This window comes from Diabrotica virgifera, chromosome 4 (genome assembly GCF_917563875.1).
Source record: "Diabrotica virgifera virgifera chromosome 4, PGI_DIABVI_V3a".
Taxonomy (NCBI): Eukaryota; Metazoa; Arthropoda; class Insecta; order Coleoptera; family Chrysomelidae; genus Diabrotica; species Diabrotica virgifera.
In genome coordinates this window covers 252,481,919-252,500,536 of record NC_065446.1, presented here as the reverse complement: position 1 = coordinate 252,500,536, position 18,618 = coordinate 252,481,919, and the positions used below count along the sequence as shown (strand labels likewise).

The window sequence follows — 18,618 nt, the reverse complement described above, 5'->3', positions numbered from 1 at the left end:
TAGGTCTAGAATCTACAACTTACAGATTCGACATTCTTAATGAAACTTAACCCTAAAAGGCCCCGTAGTAATATATCCAAGAAAAAAAAAGAAGAGGAAAAAAGACAAAAAAAAATTGTTAATTGGTGAAAAATTCCCAGGAACCCAATTATCGAAACGGCATTTCAAAATATTTAATCCCCGCGACGTTATTAAAAAAAACAAATTATAAACAAATTTGAATAACTTTCAAATGCCATTTTAGGGGAAGTTTAATTGAAATTTGAATTTATCAATACATTTATCAAAAATATACATAAAAATAAAAATAATAAGATTTAATACAGGTGAATATTTCTTTGGCAACAACCGCGTTTTTGCAATTGAAAATAGAGAAACATTTAATAAACAAATTCAATATCTCACAAAATATTAAATATTTTTGGACCAATTTTTTTTATTAATACTGATAACATAGCGCAAATTTTTGTGTAAAACAAGATATTTTATAGTGCTTATTTAAAACGCTAAAAATATTTTTTTGCAAATTTGTTTTTAAAGATTCATGTATAGTTATTTAAATAAATAGGGGGTCAAATTTAATTTATTAAGTCTTATGTGAAAGATTTACCCTTCATCTTTGCAGAAAACAATCCTATATACCTTGATTAGTAATTGAATGACCTCAGCAGTTAAAAAAGTAATTTTTGTGCAAAAATTACCCCTTTTTAATTATTTAAACAATGATCCCCTTGTATGATTTGGATACTTTCTTGAAAATATCTTTTGTACCCACCTAAACTTTGATATAAAATTTGTTTCAACCTGTACGAATTTACATTTTGATTTACATGTAGTGTAATTTTATTTTACTAGACTAATTTAGGTATAGGGAATATTACATGATTTGTTGACGAAATAATCAGTATTTCTTAAGGACTTCAAAACGCAAAAAATATACAGGGTATTCTATTAAAAATAAGAAAGTTCCTTAGATTTTAATAAAAACGGAAGATCTGACAATGTAAATAACACCATAACATCGGCCGCATCACAAAACCCTATACACCAAAATCTTTAAAAATCGTACAGTATACTTAAACTACATTTAATTCAACATCTCAGTGAACCAGAGAATCAAGAAAAATTCTTGAAAATGGAGAGAACACATTGAAAAAATCAACGAAGTTAGAGTAGTCATAAAATTAATGGCAAAGTAAAAAATCTTCAAGATTTTACTATATTCATCATTTACATTAATTAGAAAAATAAGTTTTTACCAAAAACATTCCAAATTTGAAACAGCACTAAATAGTTAAACCAACTCACCTTCCACTTGGTATGCAGACGTTGCCACGCCGAACATAAAATCAGCAGGGAATCGTTTATTGTTAATTACATAATCTTCTGCCAAACTGAAAAATAAATCATGCAAAAATTAATTAACTAGAACCCATTGTTGGATGTTTACGAGTTAAGGCTTGCTGTTCTGTTTGAATCGATTGACTAGTTTTTCTTTCGGTATCTTCAAAGAACTGGCCATTAATATGAAACTAGTATTAGCTATAGGAGAGCTATAAATTTTAATGCGCAATAATATACATAAAGACTTTGTTACAGAAGTGGAAGGTTATGATGGGATACAGTACGAGGGATACTATATAAGTTTTCAGGAATGGCAACACTGCTGTTGTCTTCTTATTCAAATTCCTCATCGGGTACTGAAGTTTACTATAGCAATAATGGTTTTATTTGCAGCTCCTCTAGATAGACAAAATGTCACATATTGAACATAAAACGAAAAGTTTAGTAACGTCGAAGGAACCAGTAAGGTGCAAAATTTAAAGAAGAAAATTGATAGAACAAGTAATAAAATTTAAATATCTGGAAATAGACTTATCGAGCGAGACTAAAATTGGGCAGGCCGTAAGAAACAAGTGGCAAAAGCAAGCAGAGCAGTGGATTGTATTAATAACACACACTAATATAACGACACAATATGGACGGAATGGGACGTTTCGATGCCGCCGGTTCATCGCCGGCCGTTTCGATGCCGCCGGTTCATCGCCAGTCCATTTAATCGCCGTCATATCTCGCATTTCCTAGAATTCCTAATTAATACTAAAAATAACTAATAATTGTAACTGTCGAAAATTCGGAAATATATCAGATAGCGATTAATTGACTGGCGATGAATCGGCCGGCATCGGCATCGAACTGGCGGCATCGAAACGGCGGCGATGAAACGTCCTAGACCCCAATATGGATACTTGACATCCGAAACAAAAGCGCAACTAAACAAGTCTGTAGAAAGAAGACAAATGAAATGAGAATCATAAGAACAATAACCGTAAAAGCACTAATTGAACTACTGGTAGTGAACTACACAAGGATGAATGAGATTAGACATCTAAGCAGAATAAACAACATTAATGAATGGGTGCAAGGAAGAAAAAGAGGATGGACGAACCATATCAGTTGGATTGCAGAGACCAGATTAGTTAGAATAACCCGGGATGTCTCTAATTGGAAGTGGAAGTACAGATCGTCATCAAAAAAGATGGAATGCTAAAATTCCCTAGGGTAGGAGATGACGTCGAAGAAAAATAGACAATTTGACTATATAAAGTTAGAATAAGAAAAAGATAAGTTATTAAAAATATATACTTACATGTTGCTAAATGAAACAGTTAAAATCAGAACCCTAAAATTGAGTAGCATAACTACTACATAAATTGCACTAAAATTTTAGATTATTATTTACCAACATCGATTTTAATAATAACGGTCAAAAGGTTTTGAGATACATATTTTATTAAGTACAATCAAAACATGATAAAACACTAATCAGTAATATTTATTGTTGGAAAATTCTACAATTTTATATTTAGATTAAGTGAGCATATTTATACTCATACTAAAAATCTTTTACAATATAACAGTATTAAGTGATAAAATATTTTAATAAATATTTGATCAATACATCAAGGTGTCAAATGTCCAAAAATCTTTTCAGGCAATCATAATGAAAATAATACAGAGTGGGCCAAATAAAAGTGTCCACCTCGATATTTGACAGTATTTATTAGATTTTAAGAAAATAACGAAACAGGTCGATTTTTGATCTAAGGGGGACACATTTTTACGGTACATACATCTGTCATTTGTCAACCCCCTCCCTTCCACATCCCCCACCCCTTATTTTTAAATAGGGAATAGGGGTCGTGTGCTAGCTCATTTGAAAGGTTATTCAATTTTCTATTCAGTAATATTAACATTGGCATACTTATTTGTACAGGGTGTCCAAGAAAAATAATTTTAAATTAAATTAATTGACACAAAAAGAAGAATGTATGTAATTTATTTAACTCAAAATACATTCTACTGCTGACAGAAAGCAGAAAAAATGTTTATTTGATAAATAAATATTGTTTGTTGCTTAAATTCAATATTCAACCTACCAAGAAGCAGATGGGTGGCAGCTTGAACATTGAAATTAAGCAAAAAGCAATGTTTATTTATCAAAAAACAGTTTTTTCTGTTTTGTGATTGCAGTTGAATGTATTTTGAATTAAATAAATTTACATACATTCTTCTTTTTGTGTCAATTAATTTAATTTAAAAAAAATTTCTTGGACACCCTGTAGAAAAAATTATGTTAATGTTTATATTATTGAATAGAGAATTGAATAACTTTTCAAAAGAGCTAGCACACAACCCCTATTCCCTATTTAAAAATAAGGAGTGGGGGATGTGGAAGGGAGGGGGTTGACAAATGACAGATGTATGTACCGTAAAAATGTGTCTCTCTTAGATCAAAAATCGACCTGTTTCGTCATTTTCTTAAAATCTAATAAATACTGCCAAATATCGAGGTGGACAGTTTTATTTGGCCCAGTCTGTATATTCTCCAATATATTAAAAACTATATTAAAATTATGAGAGCCTACGTTAGGATTTCCGGGTTAGAAAAATCAGGATAGAATCTTGGAACCTTGGAAGTATTACAGGTAAGAGTTTGGAGTTGGTAGATGCACTTCTTCTTTTGTTCTTCTACTATTTCCGTCATTTCTGCTTCTTCGTTTATTTCCTTCTATAACTCCTTATATCTGATTGTCGTTGTTTTTTCCGTTAGTTTATGTATTTTAATTATTTCCTTATATTTCTTATTCTTGTCCTCTGTGTTATTCTTTTATTTTTAAATATAGTTTCCAGTAGATAGTGACCACTGTCTATTTCATAGCATCTTCTCACTCTTACGTCTGTTCTCTCTGTTTTTTGCACTATGGTATAGCCAATAATTGGTTAATAGTTTGTTGATAATACTTATCTTATGGTCTTATGTATCTTTTATGTTGGAAAGGTGTATTTATGATCATCATGTTATTTCCTAAACAAAATTCAAGTAATAGTTTTCCGTTATTGTTGATTTAATCCTCTCCTTATATTCATATAGCACCTTTCCATCTTCTATTTCTTTTCCCACTCTATTATACATATCTCCAGTGATTACTATGTTCCCAAAACTCATTATTTTCGTTTTTTGTTGCGTCTACGTCAGGTCCATAGTGTATAATTCGAGTTATAATTGCTACCTTTGTGCCCATCTCTATATCTATTTTAAGTGTAAGCTCATTGCAGTATCTCCAAGTCCTTGCTTTATTTATGATATTTTTCTTTACCATGTATCCTACCTCTGTCTGAGCTCTCGTTTTTCTCCTTCTTCTTCTTTTTCTTCTTTTTTAGGTGCCGTGTCCGTTTCATACGTTGGCCGTTATCAGGTTTACAAGTTCCTGAAACCTTTTAGTCCAGGACCCATGTGTTTTGAGATAGACGTTGAGAGGTGACTCATTTTTTTGCAAAAATTGCTTGGAAATAACTCATATAATAATAATTGAGTTATCCTCCCACTCAAAAAGGTCGGGAACATTGTTTAGATAATCAAAACGTCAAAAAATGGAGGAAAAATTTGATTTTTTTCATTGTTTTTTTATTATAACTTTAAAAGTATTCACTTCCGAAAAAAAACTGTACTGACATAAAAGTTGCGTAATTGAATTTCCTACAATATAGGATTGGTTAAAAATTTAAAAAATAGTCACCCTTGTTGCAAAATAGCAATAATTGCGAAAAAACCATAAAAAACAAGTATTCGCGTTTTACGTTTTTCAACCATTTATACTACACTTAGGACCTTTATATTTTACCCAGAAATACTTTATGATACAATAAAACAATACTGTAAGTAAGTTCGGTTTAATAGATTTTGCAAGATAAATTTTGCAATCCAGCTTTCGCAAAAAAAATTCATTTTTTCAAAATATTGCAGAACTAAAAATAAAGCAAATAGCAAGTTGAATTTTTTTTACATATAAAAGAATACTGTGCCTTTCATTTGCGATTTGCAAACTTAAAATCGGTTAACTACTACGCGACGCCAGAAATTTTTTTAAATAAACATTAATTTTTGGTGCTACGCGCAGGAGAGCGGTGTTCGATTCACACAAGTTGATTTCCACCAAAATTTCTTCCAATCTTTATCTAATATATTATTTTGTTACTCTATATTTTGTTATATTTTAATATTTTATTTCCACAAAAATAAAACTAATTTGATTATTGTGTGTGAAATATTGTTTAAACAATTGAATACGTTTAAAAATGATAAACTTTTATTCTCTAAGTAAAAATATACGAACAAAGAAAGTTTTTGATAAAAAAAGTGTTATTTCAAAGGACAGAAGTATGTGTTTTTATTTTGCAACTAACAAATTTATTTATATCGAAATGTACTAAAAATTAAAATTTATCAATCACTATCAAAGGTTATTGGAATGCCCAATCAGAGCAAACGTATCCGCTGTCCTGCGCGTAGCACCAAAATAATGTTTATTTAAAAAAATTCCTGACGCCGTGGTAGTTAACCTATTTTAATTTTGCAAATTGCAAATAAAAGGTACAGTATTCTTCTATATGTAAAAAAAAATCAACTTGCTGTCTGCTTTATGTTAAGTCCTGCAACATTTTGAAAAAATGAATTTTTTATTGCGAAAGCTGGATTGCAAAATTTATTTTGCAAGATCTATTAAACTGATCTTAATGAAATTGACAGTATTGGTTTATTATGTCATTAAGTGTTTCTGGGTAAAATATAAAGGTCCTAAGTGTAGCATAAATGGTTGAAAACCGTAAAATGCGAATACTTGTTTTTTATGGTTTTTTCGCAATTATTGCTATTTTGCAACGAGGGTGACAATTTTAAAAATTTTTAACTAATGCTGTGTTGTAGGAAATTTAATTATGCAACTTTTATATTAGTGCAACTTTTCTCGGAAATGAATACTTTTAAAGTTATAATCAAGAAACGAGTAAAAAAATCGAATTTTTCCTTCATTTTTTGACATTTTGATTATTTAAACAATTTTCTGGACCTTTTTGAATGGGAGGATAACTCAAATATTATCATATGAGTTATTTTCAAGCAATTTCTGCAACAATATATGAGTCACCTCTCAACATCCAAATGCACTAATATTTTTGCAGATGGTCTATTTCTCTATCGGCTGCCGCGCGAAATAATAATTCTTCTACCGTTAAAACTCCACTCCGTGGTTTTTCTTCTACTCTTCTATATATTAGTAATTTTCCGTTTTCCAACATCGTGGTTCCCTTATAATTGGGATAATGTCTATAATTTTTATTTATTGTGATAGATTTTATATCACCTTTATATAAACGAAAAAAATTCTAAGAAAGCCAAAAAAATTCCAAAGATAATTCGAAATGTATCGAAATATTAATGAATTTTGTTACTTTTTAACACACTGTATATAAACCTTGAAGAACGAATATTCTTTTTTTATGTGTGTTTTTTATTTTTAACCTTTTTATTTTCATTTTATATACATTAAGGCCTTAAACGTGTACATTTAAGTTTTCTGATTTCATGTACCTTTTTATTATTAAAAAACATAATCATACCCTTAAGAGGCAATTGCATATCGTACACGCCAAATCTAAAACGAGAGAAACTCACTGGAATGTCGATATTATTAAAGCTAGGAATTCTGACACCAACACCACAGTTTTACTGAATATCTGTATTCATCCGTTATTATGGCTATATAACCCGTTGATTAGGCTATCACGAAATAACAGATATTTAAAATTTTATAGATGCATATCAACGTATTGATAATACCTCTCAGGAGTACACTGAAAATTCTGAACACTTGACATTAACTAAACATGTAAGATTATTCTAAAATTATTCTAATATATACAGAGAGGTTCAAAATTATGGAATAAATTCATTTTTTCGTGAATAGACCACTTTGGAGAAAAATCCGGGTGTACCACCGATGGTGTAATCGATGATTCTTTTATATGAAAATAGGGGTCATGTGCTAGTTCATTTGAAAGATTATTCAATTCTCTATTCAGTAATATAAACAATAACAAATATTTATACAGGGTGTCAAAAAAAATTTAAATTAAAAGAATTGACGCAAAATAAGAATGTATTTAATGTTGTTCTGAAGCTATTTCCTTGTGGCATTTTTAAGATTAACTATTTAGATGGGAAATAAGCCACAATTAAATTGAAAAAATAATTTTATTAACGTTTCGAAGCCCAAATCGGGTTTCTTTGTCAAAATACAAAATACTATTGATAAAATAGTATTTTGTATTTTGACAACGAAACCCGATTTGGGCTTCAAAACGTTAATAAAATTATTTTTTCAATTTAATTGTGGCTTATCCCATTTAAATAGTTAATCAAGAATGTATTTAATTTATTTAATTCAAAAAAACATTTTACTGTTGTCAGAAAACAGAAAAAAATTATTTAACAAAAACATTACTTTTCGCTTAAATTAAATTTTTAAGCTGCCAAGAGGCAGGTGGGTCCCAGCTTGAACAATGAATTTAAGCAAAAAAACAATGTTTATTCGTCAAATAAACATTTTTTTCTGTTTACTGACAACAGCAAAATGTATTTCGAATTAAATAAATTACATACATTCTTTTTTTGTGTAAATTAATTTAATTCAAAAATTTTTTTGGATATAAATAAGTTATGGGGGAAAATAATAACTGTCATTATTTTCCCCCATAACGCTGAAAATATTGACGGCGCGAAAAAAATTGTAATGAGAAAAATTATAGAAAATCACATTTTCAACGATTTTAGTTCTTATACTTTTTGTCGAGAAGTTGAAAATAGCGGAGATATTGCCACGGCGGAATTCAGTCGAGATTGTAAATTTACACTACTATTGACCCTCGCAGCATCTAGAGACAAAACAGTAATCATGGGTGATTTCAATGCAAAAATTGGCGAAGGAAAATGCTACCCTAATATATAGGACCCTATGGGCTTGGCGAACGAAACGACAGAGGGGATCGCTTAATTGAATTTTGTTAGGAGCATAATGTTATAGCCGCAAATACATTCTTTAAATTACCTAAGTGACGCCTTTATACATGGAAATCTCAAGCTGACAAAGCTGAAATCATCAGAAATCAAATTGACTACATCCTAATAAAGCACAGATATCGAAACTCGATTCAGGCAGTAAAGGCATATACAGGAGCGGATGTATCTTCTGATCACAGTCTTCTTATTGCTAGGTTTCAACTTCAACTGAAAAAGACGCAAAAAAGCCGCAACCACAATAAACTTAACATACAGAAACTAAAGTCAGAAGAAACAAAAGAAAATCTGAAACACGAAATCAACACAAATCTAGACAGAAACCCCGGAAATAATTGCAACGTAGAACAGCAGTGGCAATTCTTCAAAACCTTTATATTAGAGCCAAGTAAGATAGTACTTACAACAACCAAATGTAAGAAAGAAGAATGGATGACGGAGGAAATTCTAGAGTTGATGAATTAAAGAAGAAAAAACAAAACCATCAATAAAACCCGCTATAAACAGCTTCAAAACCAAATAAGAAGAAAAATTAGGGAGGCTAAAGAAACCTACTTCTCTGAAAAATGTAAAGAAATAGAAGAATTGCAAAACAGATATGACAACTTCAACCTACATAAAAAAGTCAAAGAACTAGCCGGAATAAGAAATAGAAGAACCTCAAATATATTGCTCGACAAAAATGGAAATATTATAATGGAGACAGAACGAAAACTACGACGATGGAAAGAGTACATCGAGGAACTATTTCATGACCAGAGTGAAGCTAGTACATCCGTAGATAGCCATACCGGAGATGTAAGCCCAGAGATAACCAAATCAGAGGTTAGTCAGGCAATAGACTCTATGAAAACCAATAAATCTGCTGGTCCAGATGAATTACCTAGCGAGCTGATAAAGTTGGTCAACGAGAAAAACCTGGACAAAATAGTGGAACTGTTCAACGCTATCTATACTACGGGAATCATCCCTACAGAAATGTTGGCATCAGCATTTGTGTGTTTGCCAAAGAAAATGAATGCCAAGAATGCAGTGACTGCCGAACCATAAGCTTATTGTCACATACCTTGCAAATTCTGCTGAAAATTATCCACGCCAGAATACACTCTAAACTGGAGCTGGATATTAGTGACTCAATATGGGTTCCGCAATGGTATGGGTACCAGAGAGGCATTATTCTCCTTCAACGTGCTGACACAGAAATGTTTGGATGTTAACCGTCCTCTTTACGTCTGTTTTATAGACTACAATAAAGCGTTTGATAAAGTAAAACATGATCGACTCATGGAAATTCTGAAAACTAAAAACCTAGATGAAAGAGATTTAAGACTAATAACACACCTCTATTACAATCAGCGAGCAATAGTAAGAATTGAAAAAGAAACATCTGAAGAAATGTAAATAAAGAGAGAAGTCAGGCAAGGCTGCATACTATCACCTCTATTATTTAACGCTTATTCTGAAGAGGTAATGCGAGAAACTCTGGAAGATGAAACAGCCGGCATAAGAGTAAATGGAGTCTTAGTTAACAACATTAGATATGCAGATGATACAGTAATAATACCCGATAGTTTACAAGACCTGCAAAGACTCATGAGTAAAATAGTAAGGTGTAGTAGGGAGTACGGACTCTCTCTTAATATCGAAAAGACGAAGTTTATGAAAATTAGTAAAAACAACCATAATACTAACGAAATCTTAATAGTAGAGGACCAACCGATCGAAAGAGTAAAAAAGTACACTTACCTAGGAACACTTATAACAGAAGATAATGACTACACTGCAGAAATCAAAGTCAGAATCGAAAAAGCACGTTCTAATTTTATGAAAATGAAAAAGGTCCTATGTAACAAAGATTTAACATTAGCTCTTAAAGTACGCCTAACAAAATGATACGTATACAGTGTACTATACTATGGAGTGGAATCATGGACTTTAAATCTAGAGACAATGAGACGACTTAACGCCTCTGAAATGTGGACCTATAGAAGAATTATGAGGGTTTCCTGGGTAGAAAGAGTTACGAACAACGAAGTACTGAGAAGAATAGGTAAAGAGAAGGAAGTTGAACTTACAATTAAAGAAAGAAAACTACAGTATCGCGGACATGTGATGCGGGGCGAGAAGTATGGCATCCTGCGACTCATAATGCAAGGAAAGATAGATGGCAGAAGAAGCATCGGAAGAAGACGAATTTCATGGCTGAAGAACCTGAGAGAATGGTTTGGATGCAGCTCAAAACAACTATTTAGAGCTACTGCCTCAAAAATTAAAATAGCTATGATGATTGCCAACCTCCGTAACGGAGATGGCACCTGAAGAAGAAGAAGAAAGATTGGAAAAATAAAATTTGGGTCAGCTCGGCATGCAAGGTTAGTCCTGTTATTCGTCTAACTCGACTGGGCTATCGCTGCTAATACCTTTGTTATCTACCACATACGGAAATTTTTGTAAGGAAAAAAGTTCTCGTCTCGTCAAAATGAAGCTACTCACGAAAAATTAGCTTGTTAGTAGTAAATGCTGAAAATAGACCTGGGATCCCGGACTATTATAAGTCATCACCCTCATAATATTTTTTCGGGTTGTAATATATTTTTAAAACATTTCACATGAAAAATTAAAAAAAATAGTAGGAAATTAATTCTTTATTTTTTTTTTTTTGTTAATGGTTATCAATTATAACTACATCCACAGATAGTGAGATCACCGTAATCATGGTACAAATATTTGGACACATTTGGAAATAAAGAAACGATTCACGAACGTCCAATTATAAATTTATAGAGTTGATTTGAATAATCCGAAGGCGATAAAACGTTGCGTATATTTCGAAGATTATTCACTTACGAATTCTCCATGGTCCATCATCACAGAATTAAACGTTTACAATTAATCAAAATTCTCATTGTAGGCTCATTCCTCTGACACTTCAATTTTTGTTACAAGGCAATTATTAAACTCTAAAAAGTCAAAATTTATTACAGGTATTAATTGGTTTTGACCAAATCTTGCGACCTTTAATTCACAATCACGCATTGGCGGGGTTATTCTTAATATTTTGATCTATTAATTTTCAGTTTCAAATTTTTGTAAATTTTTCCTTCTCCGCTTATTCTTGGGCATTTTCCCATTATGAGTTCGCGTTTCGTATGTACGTTTTCCGTCTTATAGCGTATTCTTCCCGGCGGATCTCTAGGGTAGTGATGTTGATTATATGTAGTTACTTTCGAGTATTCGTTACAAATGGTTACTTTTGTATAAAGTAATCATTTACAATATTCGTTACTTTCATTACTATGATTACTTTTGTATTTGAGTACCGGTAATCATATCGAGAATCATATTTCTCAGTAGGTAGGTATTTTGTATAGGTATTCCGATAAAACAACGACCTTCACCGATCTGTTTAAGGGATAAAAATGAATTGATTACTATGATTACTTTTGTTACTTTTTTATTTGAGTACCGATAATCATATCGAGAATCGTATTTCTCAGTATGTAGGTCTGTAAAGGTATTCCGATATAACAACGACCTTCACCAGTCTGTTTAAGAGATAAAAATGATCTGATTACTATGATTACTTTTGTATTTGAATACCGGTAATCATATCGAGAATGGTATTTCTCAGTAGGTAGGTATTTTGTATAGGGATTCTGATATAATAACGACCTTCACGAAGTACGAAGTAATCAGAGTCATCAAAGTAATCAAAGTAGATACAATAGTCGTTTCTCGCTCTGATACGATTGATACGAAGTAATCAGAGTAATAAAAGTAATCAAAGTAGACACAATAGTCGTTACTCGCTCTAATACGATTGGTATGAAGTAACGAAGTAATCAAAGTAATCAAAGTAGATACTATAGTCGTTACTCGCTCTGTTACGATTGGTACGAAGTAACGAAGTAATCAAAGTAACGATTTGCCTCTCTGTATAGTTGTCGTTACTTTCGGTATTCGTAAGTAACGAGTACTTTGTAGCGAATAGTTACTTTTTCAACATCACTACTCCAGGGATGGTCATACGCTCGAGCTTACCTCGGCTCGGCTTGTTTGACGAGCCGAGCTTCGAGCTCAAGCCGGTTTATTTCTTGCGAGCCGAACTTCGAGCCGAATCAAATTTTTTTCGAGCTGAGCCGAGCTGAATTCGAAACGAGCCGAGTTTTCCTTGACGAGCTTGCCAATATCTTAGCTAATACTCTAATACTTTTTCTAATTCATTTATTTCTGCTACGACTGATACCTTTGTTTAAGAATAAGTAATTCAAACTATAAATATGTATTTTCAGTATACAGTGTGTCCGTAAATGACTACGAATGTTACATTTTACATTCATTATTATGTTTTCGAGCTCGGATCGAATAGTTCGAGGCGAGCTGATACGAGCCACTAGCTCAACCTGCAGCTCGAAGTTCAAGCCGAGCTCAAGCATGTCCAAAGCTCGACTCGGCTCGGCTCGAGTCTATCCCCACGCATCTCAGTCTAATATTTTTTTCGGCCACCTGTGCTCTGGAATATCTACTTTCGACTTGCCCGTACCACTGCAGAGCTGTGTTTTCCAACTTTTTTGTAATTGATCATTCTACTTCCATTCTGTTCCATATTTCCTCTGTTCTTATTTTATCCTCTCTGATGATTTCTAGATATCTTCTGTTCTTATTTTATTTCGTATTATTGTTGTCATTGGCAATACTTCCACTGCGTATAGGGTAATATTCAACACCATGCTCTGAAACTGAAAGATCCTATTTTTGTTTTCTTTGGTTATAGTCCAGAAAGCCACTGCGCATCCTTTAGGAAAAATATTCCGATTCGGATTTTTTGCACAATCTTACTCAAAAAGAACCCCTTTTAACAAATTTGCATGTTGCCAGGACCAAAAGTGGGTCAAAAAATTTTTAAACGTTTTTTTTTTTGTTTTTTTTTTTTTCTAAAATTATTTTTTTTGCATGGTACAAAGTTTTTTTAGGTTTTTTGGATCATTCCAAACAGAAAAGGTCTTTAGTGACATTTCTCTAAAGTTGATAGTTTTTGACATTATTAAAAATTAAAAAAATTGCGAAATTGGCCATTTTTAACCCTCAAAAACTATGTGAAAAACTGAAAATTTGAATGTTGCCAAGGTAGATAGATATTCTTTAAACATCGATTGATGAAATCCTGAAGAGTTTTTTGCAATACAATATTCAAAACTCCTTTGTTTTTTAATTGCTAATCAAGCGTTCGCGACACTATTTTCCACCGACAGTATGGTGCAAATGAAAGGAATAAATTCGTTATTTCGTAAACCGGCGACATTAAGGAAAAATCCAGAAACAGGTCGATTTTTATTTTTAAGTTATGATATTGTGGCATATATGGTATACTAGTGACGTCATCCATCTGGGCGTGATGACGTAATCGATGATTTTTATAAATGAGAATAGAGGTCGTGTGCTAGCTCATTTGAAAGGTTCTTTAATTCTCTATTCAGTAATATAAACATTTATATAATTATTTATACAGGATGTCCTTCTACTTCTTTTTTGTCAAATAATTTAATTTAATAAAAATTTTTTGGACACCCTGTAAAAATAATTATGTAAATGTTTACATTACTGAATAGAGAATTGAACCTTTCAAATGAGCTACCACACGACCCCTATTCTCATTTAAAAAAATTATCGATTACGTCATCACGCTCAGACGGATGACGTCACTAGTATACCATATATTCCACAATATCATAACTTAAAAATAAAAATCGACCTGTTTCGGGTTTACGAAAGTCGATGGTTTACGAAATATCGAATGTATTCCTTTCATTTGCACCATACTGTATAATGCAACGGTGGAAAATAGTGTCGCGCACGCGTGATTAGAAATTAAAAAACAAAGGAGTTTTGAATACTGTATTGCAAAAAAACTCTTCGGGATTTCATCAATCGATGTTTAAATAATATCTACCTACCTTGGTAACATTCAAATTTTAAGTTTTTCACATAGTTTTTGAAGGTTAAAAATGGCCAATTTCGCAATTTTTCAATTTTTAATCGCTTATATGTCAAAAACTATCAACTTTAGAGAAATGTGACTAAAGAACTTTTCTATTTGGAATGATCCAAAAAACCTAAAAAAACTTTGTTCCATGCAAAAAAATAATTTTAGGAAAAATACAAAAAAAAACGTTAACAAATTTTTGACCCACTTTTGGTCCTGGCAACATGCAAATTTGTTAAAAGGGGTCCTTTTTGAGTAAGATTGTGCAAAAAATCCGAATCGGAATATTTTTCCTAGGGGATGCGCAGTGGCTTTCTGGACTATTAGAGTGTTGTTCCATATCACCCCGTGGAGTGCTTTCGTGGCCGGATTTCTCCGTGCTATTGACATTTCTGTATCTTTCATGCACGTGCCATCTCAGCTTATCATTGACCCTAAATACTTAAAAGTCTAACTCTCTTCTAAACTTAACTTAAAATCTGGAGCATATCCACATAGCTTATACTCCTCCTTGAATTTCCTTATCATATGTTCGATTTCCTTCCTGTCTTTTGAAAAAATGACTTGGTCATCAGCTAGAAGTGAATGTAGTGAATGTAATATCTTGTACTGGTATCCCCATTATTCCACATTTTCTTTACCATCTTTTTAAAACTTGATCTATGTAGGTATATGTTAAAAAGTGTAGGTGATAGATCACATCACTCTTTGGGGCCTTTTGTTGCGATGATTGTTTTTGTTATTTCATTGCCAAACTTTAGTTAAGCAACTTTAGTTAGTAATCAGCTATCAGCTGGATAGAACATCTAACAAGGCCATATTGGGACTATCACAGATACAAAAAAGGCGCAAACTTTAAATCATTACAATCTAAGAACAATCGTTGTGGGAGTTATAATGATACTTCCGTCTTCTGTATAATCTGGGTGTCTGTTAGACATACTGGTATCCGAGGGAACGAAAAAGCGAAACTACTTGCCAGGGGATGGACAAAAGAAGCATATATAGGACAAATGCCTCTCGTTGGAATAACAGCAATCACAGTCAAAAGAACTATATCGGATAGGAGGACGTGCCTCTATAGTTCTGACAGTCTCTTGTATTTTCCTTCTTGTGAATTGGTACGATTATTACATTTAACCATTAAGCAATATTTTTCCTTCCATATTATTTTGCTTTTTTTCTTTTCTCTTATATGTTTCTGGACTAACTTCATCGCTTCCAGAAGCTTTCTCAGTCTTAAGCTTTCCTGTTGCTTCCTCCTGTTCTTATTCCTGTATAGCTTTTGTTTACTCACTGTTTTCAACCGATCCGCCAATTATTTCATTTTCATCGTTCCATTATATCCTTGTCGTCGGTTAATATTGTTCCGTTCTTGGTCATTATTTGTTTTAGCTTTATTTTTTTTTGCTTCGTAGATTTTTTAGTGTTCTTTAACACAATTTTACATTTTCTTTAGTGGTTCCTTCCATTTTTTCTCCAAACATGTCCCAACTTTTCTTTTTCTCATTTGTGATTGTGTCTTTATATTTTATTCTCTGCATTTTATGCTCTTATTATATATATCCTCTTATTTGTCTGCTTATTGCGTGGATCCTCTTGCATTCATTTTCATCTTTATTTCTGACTTCTCTTCTTTAGTCCATGAGTTTCGGTATTTCTTCTGTCATCCACCATTGTTTTCTTATTGTTTTTACTTCACTTAATTTTGTTTCTTTAACTGGCTTTAATATATCTCATCCAGTTTTTGTCAGTACTTTCTTCTTTATTTTATGTCAACTTTATTTTTTGTTCTAGTACACTGGTTATTTCTTAATTGACGGCATCATTTGACATCTTTTCTCTATCAACAGTAACTGTTTGCTTATTCATTCTTGTAATTACTAATGCACTTATTGTTGTCGGATCCCGATCTCCCCCAGTATCCGCCTCCAAGCATCCCTTTCCTACTCTCACCCTTAGCTACTCTCTTCCAGTTATCTACCCTCAATATCTCTTTAGTATCGTTTCTCACTTCGTCTATCCACCTTTTCCTTGGTCTTCTTACTGACCGACGACACGACCCACCATAGTTCCGCTAATCATTCCACTAGGTGTTCTGTCATTATTCATCCTTATAAGTTGACCTGCTCAGCGCAATCTTTGTATTTTTGCACAATTTCTATAGAGGGTTATTTGTGTAATATTGGTATAGCTCGTGGCTGAACCTTATTCTCCATATATCATTGTTATAAATGAATTCCAATATCCTTAAATATCTATCTTTCAAAAGAATTAATAAGGTTATTGTCTTTTCAGTCATGATCCATCTACGCCATACTTATATACTTTATTGTTACTATAACTTCTTTACTACCCTGTACTTATTGTTACTTATATGTTACTCTTACACATGGAGACGTGGCTATTTTTTTTTTTTAATTTCACTATAAAAAAACACTGCAATTCTATTTTATTACGCTACCACTGGTTGTTGTATGGTTAACCGACCCTCCCAAGCTTTATCTCACCAGCACCTTCAAAAACGTACCACAAGTGCTCGTACCAACCCACAGGAAATACCAAAAATGTAGAAATTTTGTGTTCTTGAGCGAAAAGTAATCCACAAGAGTGGGCTTCGTTGGTGAGAGACTCAAAACATGGAGGTGGAGAATTGTATTTTTCGATTTATAATACTGTAATATGGTTGTTTGATAAATTTTATAGCGATTTCTAGTTAGGGATTTTCATCATTTGTATGTGGGACTTGGATTTATGCGGTTAAAGACATTAAGGAAGAACATGGACATTTCGAGTTTAGCGAAACTGATCAAAAAGGAGTTTATACAGTCGAGTTCGAGGTGAATGGACTTGGGTCGTTATAAAGTTTAACTACCTAAAATAATAGAAAAACACTTTTAAGTGAAAAAGCTTTGTTTATTCGTGGCCTTTTATTAATTATCGGCTATATAGACCTGGATCCCGCGTAGCAAAAAAAAGTTGATTAATAGCAAGCTGAAAATTTGTTAATAGCTTAACGGTGTCTAGTCGGACAAACTTTGATATATGGGAACACTGGAACAGGGGAAGATTTCATTGGGGAACAGGTGAAAAATTTGGAACGTCAGACTACGAAAACGTTCCATGTATTTTGTCGGACGGAACTTCCAATTGATTTGTTACCATTTCATAAACTCTCATGGAAAAGTCAGACTGGTGTTTATTGCCAACTGGGCATTTTAATGAGTGGAACACGAAGAACATGTCAAATGACAGGAATCATGTTGGTTAGTAATAGCAGTCTGATTTTTGCATGACAGTTTAATGAAAAGAGTTTAACAAATCAATTGGATGATCTGTTCGACAAAATACATGGGACGTTTTAAGTTTTCGTAATCTGACGTTAAAAATTTTTAAACTCTTCCACAATTAAAACCTCCCCTGTTCCAGTGTTCCCGTACATCAAAAATTTGCCCGACTAGACACCGTTAAGCTATTAACAAATTTTCAGCTTGTTATTCATCAACTTTTTTTTGGTACGAGGGATCCAGGCCTAATATGGTTAGATTTATTGAAAGTAACCTGATGGCAATTTTTATAGGTAATAAAAAACTATCTTCAGCTCGGTTTCAGTTATTTGGGTATAAGGAAGTTTCATTTAAAAATTATTTAAAATTATTTAAGTTATAATTTATAATCCTATCACAGTTATATTCGTATTCTTTCATATTGAATGTTGGAGAAAATTCAGTAAGAAAATTAATTAGAGAAACAGCAGTCACTACCAAAGAAACAATAAGAATAAAAGTGTTGGACGTTAAAAGAAGGAGATAACGGCATATTCATCGCAAAAATATAGCTTGACAGATTAAAAGTAGCCCTAATGCAATTAGTCGTTGTCATCGAGATTTAGTAGTCGTCCTTCTTCCAATGGCGACGCGTGACTTTTTCTAAAGTGTTACCAAAACCAGATGTAAAAAAATCTTATTTAAAAAAATATTTTGAACCTCCCAAACATAAGTTTTTGTTTTAAATCCTGTGGGATAAAATTAAACAAATCACTATTCCCAAATTATATGTATGTAATTATGTAGATATATGTAATAGGTATAACAATAAATAATACACAAACTAAAGAGATTATTCTACCATAAAATTAACATAAAAAATGAACAAGTGGGAAAAAGAACATATTTTGAAAAGTATTGTTTATATTTTAAGTCTTCCATTTTCAATAATC

The 18,618-nt window shown here is 32.3% G+C and overlaps 1 protein-coding gene across 2 annotated transcripts in view; it reads right to left on the bottom strand.

The window, feature by feature from the left end:
• Positions 1–7,046, bottom strand: part of LOC126883376 (myrosinase 1-like) — a 28,417-nt gene extending 21,371 nt beyond the window's left edge. Inside the window, exons 1-2 of one of the 2 annotated variants that reach the window (XM_050648863.1) lie at positions 6,961–7,046; positions 1,309–1,394 (exon numbers count right to left, since the gene is read on the bottom strand). In XM_050648863.1, the coding sequence (XP_050504820.1) occupies positions 1,309–1,345 (37 nt within the window). In that variant the 5' untranslated portion in view covers positions 1,346–1,394; positions 6,961–7,046. Of the gene's footprint in view, positions 1–1,308; positions 1,395–2,650; positions 2,817–6,960 lie in introns of those variants that run through there. The other variant, XM_050648862.1, reaches the window with a different exon arrangement.
• Between the last annotated feature and the right edge of the window lie 11,572 nt (positions 7,047–18,618).